Source organism: Balaenoptera acutorostrata, chromosome 1, assembly GCF_949987535.1.
Source record: "Balaenoptera acutorostrata chromosome 1, mBalAcu1.1, whole genome shotgun sequence".
Taxonomy (NCBI): Eukaryota; Metazoa; Chordata; class Mammalia; order Artiodactyla; family Balaenopteridae; genus Balaenoptera; species Balaenoptera acutorostrata.
This window is the reverse complement of record NC_080064.1, coordinates 177,058,186-177,065,589: the sequence shown is the minus strand read 5'-3', so window position 1 is coordinate 177,065,589 and position 7,404 is coordinate 177,058,186. Positions and strand designations below refer to the sequence as shown.

Below are 7,404 nucleotides of genomic sequence, written 5' to 3'. Positions count from 1 at the left end.
TGAAGAAGACTGGGATCAGTAAATACTTAATTTTCTTCTTTAAGGATTGACCATATTTGGAGAATGTTATCCAGAACTGTTTCCTCATTACATCTCAGAGAAAGGAAGTGACTTAGCCATGATCCACAGTCCAGGATGAACACAACAGAACCTGGGCATCACCCCTCCCTAGCACTCTATCCTTTACCTAAACTGTTTTAGGATAACATTAATTCCATTCTTCTTTTCTAGGAATGTGTAGAAACTTTTGTAAACCCATATATTAAACCTTACGATTTGTACTTGAAGGCTAGAAGGACATCAAAATAATGTTTATTGAATGCATTAAGGCACTAAGCTCTTGATACATAGTTTCATCCGACCCTCAGGGCAGCCCAACAGTGCTATTGTCACGGCTCCTCTTCCAGTCCACTGTTCCAGAATTTGAGGGTCAGGAGAGTTAAGTAACTAGCCCAAGACCACACAAGTGGAAAGTGGCAGAGGAGATTCAAACTCAAGTTTGCATGACCAAATTCAGTGCTTTTCCCATTAGCCCTGGGTGCCTCAACAAGAAAAAATAATCTCACAAAACTGGAGAAAAAGGAAAACAACAATAACGATGTGATTTCGGCATGCTGTCCACTGATGTTATTTCAGAAATGTGCACTTAACATTCATATTTTAACAAAAGCAGTAATTGCCATATTAGGAGAAAACAAATTAGTTGTTTATTTTTTCTCTCTCTCTCTCTTCTAAAAGTTTAAAAAGTATACTTTGGGCTTGCTAACTTAAAAGGGCAGAAGGATGGTGCAGTGAATTAACGTGCTTCCACGGCCGCTTCATTTGCATACACTGCAGAGGCGCAGAGAATGGAGGGACCCCTGACTAAAGGACTTGCCCGCCGCATTCCATTCTGGGGGTAATGCCTTCACCTGTCTACTTTTAAAATTCTGCTACTTTAAGGTGTACAAATGCGAGTTCAAATTCCTGCCTGAAACACCAGTGGGGGTTCACTACACACCCTCAGCTTTAAGGGTCACCCTGTCTTTCTACAGCCCCTCCCCACTCCCCTCTCCTCCCCCTCCCCCTCTCCTCCCCTCCCCCTTTCCTCCCCCTCTCCTCCCCTCCCCCCTCTCCTCCCCCCTTCCCCTCCCCTCCTCCCCCCTCCTCTCACCGCGCGGGGTGCTAGGAAGGCTGGGGTGGGCGAGGGCCGAGGGCCGAGGGCTGCGGCAACCGGGGGGCGGAGGCGCATTGTGAAGTGGCCAGAGCGTCACAGGCGGCCCGGACCCCCAGGATCCGAGGGCGGGGCGGGTCTCCGCAGCGCCCCCCGTGAGGTCCAGGGACCCTGGCTCAGACGCTGGGCGCGCGGGGAGGGAGCATGGAGGGCTTCGGCCGCTTCTCCCCGTGGCCTCACTCGGACCTCTGGGAGGCCCCGCCGCCCCGCAAGGAGCGCGCATCCTCGGCGCGGCTGGGCGGGTCAGGGCCGCAGAGCGAGCAGGGCCTGTGCTCCCGGCCCGGGACTCCCCGCGAGCGGAGCGAGGCCTCGGCGCCCTGGCCGCACCTGCGCTGCTCGCCCACCCCGCGGCCCCGCCGGCGCCGGTACCCGGACTTTCCGCCTGAAAGCCGTAGCCTGACCGACGTGGCCCGGAGGCCCCCGGACCACGCCAGGAAGCACCGGCCCCGCAGCCGGCGCCTGGAAGACGCCTGGGGGGAGGCGGGTACCAAGCCCCTGGAGCAGGGAGGCAGGCCGCCTAGCCCGGCCTGGCAGCAGCAGCCCCAGCTGCCACCGCAACAGCCTCAGCCCTGCCAGCACTACCCTCCGGCCCGGGGAGATTCGCCCCCACCTTACCCGCAGGGAGCTTACACTCCCCCGAGTGGAACTTTCGGGGTAGAAAAGGTGCAGAGCGGAGACCAGTGGGCAGTGCCAGCCTGCAGAGGTCTCGGTCGCTGGTCCCTTTCCTCGGTTCACACGAAGAGGTGTTCTGTGCCCTCCAGAGAGTTCGGGACGCAGTCAGGTTGCGTGTACCTCCAGAAAAGATACCGTAATGATCCGGTGGAGTCCTTAGCCAGCCAGTACTCCCAGCCCTCGCTCTCCAGCAAGGCGATGCAGAACCAGCACACCCAGATCCTCAAGAACAAGCTGGAAGAGGCAGTAATGTCCTCCAGGGACCGGAAGATTGTGGCCCTGGTGCTGACCTGGCTCAAGAAGGCCCAGAGGATGCGGGAGCTGCAGCAGCAGGCGGCCCTAGCCTGGGAGGAGCTGAAGCGCTCGGACCAGAAGGTCCAGTTGACCCTAGAGACAGAGCGCAAGCTGCTGCTGCAGCAGAGCCAGGAGCAGTGGCAGCAGGAGAAGGAGCAGCGTGTCCGACGGCGGGACCGGCAAGCGACGAACACGATCCGGCAGGAGCGCAGGTGGAAGGCGCAGCTAGAGGACCAAGAGAACCAGCGCCAGGAGAAGCTGGAGGGGGCCCCCTCTGAGACCGAGGCCAAGCGCGGGAAGCAGTACCAGGTGCAGCGCCTGCAGGAGCACGAGAGGATGATGCAGGACCTGCGGGAGCAGAACAGCCTGCAGCTGCAGAAGAGGCTGAAGCAGGCCTGTCTAAAGAGGCATGTGCACACCACCGAGGGCCAGAAGAAGATCCAGGAGACCCGTCTTAGCTCCCTAGTCAATTACCAGGCCCGGAAGGTCCTCATGGACTGCCAGGCCAAGGCTGAGGAGCTCCTTAGGAAGCTGTCCCTGGAACAGAGGTCCCAGTGGTCCCAAGAGATCCCCCAGGGCCTGATTAAGGAGCATCACCGGGAGCCGAAGGAGAAGGTCAAGAAGGAGGAGGAGCAGTGCCAGCAGGTCAAGGGTGCGCGGAAGAGTCCGGGGAGCAGAGGAAGGGGCACGAGCGGCTGCCCGTGGAGCTTGCGGACCAGAAGATCCTGCAGACCAGGAGTAACGTCCACAGGAATATCAGCGACAAGGTGCAGCAGATTCGGGAGCTCAACATCCTGCGGGAGAAGAATCATCACATCCTGAAGCTGAAAGCCGAGAAGGAGGAAAAGTGCCACATCGAGCGCATTAAGGAAGCCATTAGGAAAAAGGAGCGGAAGATGGAGCAGATCTCGCGAGAGAAAGATGCACCCTTCGGTGAATTCCAAAAGATCTCCAGGGCGTCCAGGGCAGACAACGTGAGAAAGTTTGCCAACAACTTCTTTGATCCGATAGGGCGGGAGGCCCAGGTTCGAGCTGGGCAGCAGAGAGGAGGCCACTGAGAACCTGACGACAAATAGCTTACAGCCCAGGCGGCTAGAAAGAGATGTGGCAATGTGATTCGTTTTATAATCTGATTATAATTGAGCATTCATTTTTTAAAAGTGTATAAAATAGCTGCAATTTCGTCTGATGAACTAGTTTATTAATTCATTTGGATGGTTGAGAGGGTTGGGGTAGAAATTTGGAAATTTTAAGAAAATTACTTGCCTTTGTACATTTGGATTTAAGTAGAAAATATTCATTTAGTTCTCAAGTAATCTTAGAAGCATATGTCAGACACATCTTTGAGGAACCAAAGAAAAATCTACAGTGGGGAATACAGTTCTGTGTCATGAGGTAAGTCTTTCCCTGTCCAGAACTTACGAAAGTGTGAAGTGTGATGTACCTGTCATAAGAAATCTGCAAGAAAAATCTGCACAAAAAGAGTGTGTGGGGGTAGGGGTGGGAGGAATTTCTGTAAACAAGTATATTTGGGAACACAGCATACTACAGCCCCTCTTGGGATTTCATAATGCATGTGAAATTTTTAAAGGCTCTGAAAAGTCTGGCAGTAAAGACACATTTGATTAACCTAGTGTTTTTCACAAACCACGGAACTCTTTTTTTTCTTGGATCTTTCCATGGGATTGATGTTCTGTGAAATATTTTTGGAAACAGCTCTCTGTAGATCCTCCCAGGCTGCACTTCTTTGGCCTTCCCTTCCTGTGTTAATAGGAAATATTTATAATTCCTTTAGCACTACTGATTGACTGCACCACCACAGACATGCTGTCCAAAAGCTCACTGGAATCTTTTGGTCCAATTCTTCCCCCCCCCCCCCCCTTTTGGTCAGTCTCATCCAGTCTTTTGGAACAAAATTCTATTAGAATCCTTCTCTTCCCCTCTGTTTCTCCTCTGTCTCTTCTGAAGGAGGTATGTGATGTCATTCTGTCTACCCACATTGTGTCTAATTAACCTAACCAGTCTGAATGAATGGCTAAGCATGATTCAGGAACACGACATTTAAAAAATAAGGAGCCAGAAGCTAAGTAGAATTTAACCCATCACATCTCAAAGTCTCTATTGAAAAATTCTAAAGGTGTTCTTTAAATGCCCCTAATGTAACATTTGTCTTTCAAAAAAAAAAGAGGAGAGAGTAAGCCCCACTGGAAGATTTGTGTCTTCCTAGTGTTTTTGAAGTGACATGAAAGGTGACCTGGCAAGGGGTTTTGTTCAAAGGTCAGTGTGAGATCCATATTCTCATCTTACATAATGGAAACTGGGCCCACTTCACTGCCGTAGTTCCCCTCTGTCTGCTGTCCCCAAAGAGGCCTACTCAGGCCCTCACTCCTTTCCTCAAAAGTAGAAAGGCCCATACATCTTGGCTCAATTTCTAATCTTATTATTTTCTTCTCTTCACCCAAGCTAATGCTGTTCCAGCCAAATGCTGTGTACATTCCCAGCATTCTAGGAAAGTGTTTAAAATATCTCAGACAGACATCTCATGAATCTAACTCTTCCTCTTGACATAGGTATGTGACTTTGGGAAAGTTACCTTCCTGGGCCTCAGTTTCCTCATCTGTAAAATAGAATTGTATTTCGTACTTCAAAGGGGTGTTGTGAGGGATGATTAAAATAATCTAAGGTGCCTGGCATAGTGTCCAGAACTTAATACACACACAGTAATTAAATATTGCAGTTGTTGTTATATTACTGACTTCCCATTTTTGTCAATTCCATTCTCCCTATCTAATTGCTTTCTCACCAGCTGCCTCCTCCCATCATACCCACATCTGATTTCTCTGAGGTTAGCTCACATCCTGCCTCTTGCATGAAATGTGGGACCTCCGTGGCTGCTCTGTCTCAACATCAGCCTCCTTTGACAAGCTGCTCACTTTATGGCTTAGTGAGCACTTAGAAATTGCTGCTTTGTTGGCATATCCGTTTTGCAATCCCCATCTTGGCTTCCAAGCTGGACTGCATGCTACTTAAGGCTAGGGTCATTATACCCATGCTTAACATGGTGGTCAATATAAAGTCAAAAGCCATTAAGCACAATATTTTGACCCTACCTCCATATCCCATGCCTTTACCCTACTAATGTTCTTTGCTCTTTACTCCAAGAAATAAATACAGACTTTCATTCTTTTATCCAATTCTTTATGAATATTACTGGTAGAAATAATCAATACAGAATAAAACTGACAGAAGATGAAGTACATTTACTTTCCCCTATTTCTCCCTTAAAAAAAAAAAATTCTATATATACATATATATCCCCAGTATAAATATATATATTTTTTGACCCCAACCATTACCCATGCCCCCAAAGACCCAGTGGGGAGCCTAGACTTTTACCCTCACCAGGATGTAATAAGGAGCTCCCCACCCTGGCAGAGTCAGTTGAGACCACTTGGGGAGCCTAGACTTTCAACCACTACTGACACCACCGCCACCACCACGATGCAGTAACAGGGCACCCCTCTCTCTCCCTACTGAGTGGTATCAGATAAAGCCTAGTGGAGAGGAGTTTTATCACCCTCCATTAGTAACACCCCTCTGGTGTCAGTAGATGTCATGTGGGGAGCAGTAATGAGGCACTCTTAGCCCTCCCAGCCAGGGAGGTATCACTGGAGGCCTAGAGGGGAGCCAACATCCCCACCTCCACCCAGCAGTGGTGGAGAGAGCCCCCTCCCCCCAACTCAGGTGGCAATGGAGGCTGAGTGGGGAGCTGGACTTATATCCCTGCCTGGCAATAATAAGGCCTCAACCTTCTTCCCTTTCTAGAACAGTGTGAGAGAATGCCAGATAAAACAGCAGATCCAGTCCTGCAATACTCAAAATGTCCAGGTTTCAATTCAAAATCACACTTCGTGTCAAGAACCAAGAATATCTCGAACTGAATGAAAAAGACAATAGGTGTCAATGTGAGGATGACAAATGTTAGAAATATCTAAAGATCTTAAAGAAGCCATGATACAAATGCTTCAACAAGCAATTATGAACACACTTGAAACAAGCAAAATATAAAATTGTCTTGGCAAATAGAAAGCCTCAAAAAAAAAATACAAGATATAAAGAAGAACCAAATGTAAATTTTAGAACTGGAAAACACATTAACAAAAATAAAAAGCTCAGTGGATGAGCTAAACAGCAGAATGGAGGGGACAGAAGAATCAGTGAACTGTAAGACAGAACAATAAAAATTACCAACTCTGAGAAATAGAAAATTACCACAAAAAAAAAAAAAAAAATAGCAGAGCCTCATGGACCTGTGGGACTATAACAGAAGTTCTAACAGTCATAGCATGTCCCCAGAGGAGAGAAGTAAGAAGGTAGGGCTGAAAAAGTGCTCAAGGTAATAATGGCTGAAAACTTTTCAAATTTGGTAAAGAGCTAACCCTACATAGTCAAGAAGTTGAGTGAACCCCCCCAAAAGAGTAAACCCATAGAAATCCATAAGACATATCATAGTCAAACTTCTAAAACTGAAGAAAAGAAAAAAATTCTTGATCAGAGAATGAGAAAATAAGCCACAGACTGGGAGAAAACATTTGCAAAAGAGTGGCTATATTAATATGAGACAAAGTGCACTTCAGAGCAAAAATTACCATAGACAGGACCATCATAAACTTACAAGAGAGTCAATCCACTGAGAAGACATAGTTCTAAACATCTATGTATAAACAACAGAATTACAAAATATATGAAGCAAAAACCAATAGAACTAGAAAAAGGAATAAAATCACAGTTGCAGCTGGAGACTTGAACACCCTTCTCTCAACAATTGATAGGACTTCTAAAAAGAAAATCAACAAAGATACAGAAAAACTTAACACCATCAACTAACAGGATCTAATCAACAGTTACAGAAAACCCCAGCCAGCAGCAGCAGAACACACATTCTTTTCCAGCACTCATGGAACAAATAGCAAGAGAGATCATATCCTGGTCCAGAAAATAAACTCAGGACATTTAAATTATTGAAATCATACAAAATGTGTTCTCTGACCACAAAAGCATCAAACTAGAAAACAATTACAATGATACCAGGAAAATCTCCAACAGTTAGAAATTAATCAGAACTCTTCTAAACAATCCCTAAGTCAACGTCTCAAAGGAAAAATTTTAAAATACATTGAATTTAATTAAAATAAAATGTCAGATTTGTGGGACACAGCAAAAGC

The 7,404-nt window shown here is 47.4% G+C and overlaps 1 protein-coding gene across 1 annotated transcript; it reads left to right on the top strand.

Annotated features, from left to right (window-relative positions):
* The first annotated feature begins 1,287 nt into the window (after positions 1–1,287).
* Positions 1,288–6,954, top strand: LOC130709044 (coiled-coil domain-containing protein 185-like). Its single transcript, XM_057554722.1, is given in 3 exon segments — positions 1,288–2,831; positions 2,834–3,574; positions 6,005–6,954. Coding segments are annotated over 2 exon segments (1,878 nt in total). The 5' UTR covers positions 1,288–1,357; the 3' UTR covers positions 3,238–3,574; positions 6,005–6,954.
* The last annotated feature ends 450 nt before the right edge of the window (positions 6,955–7,404 follow it).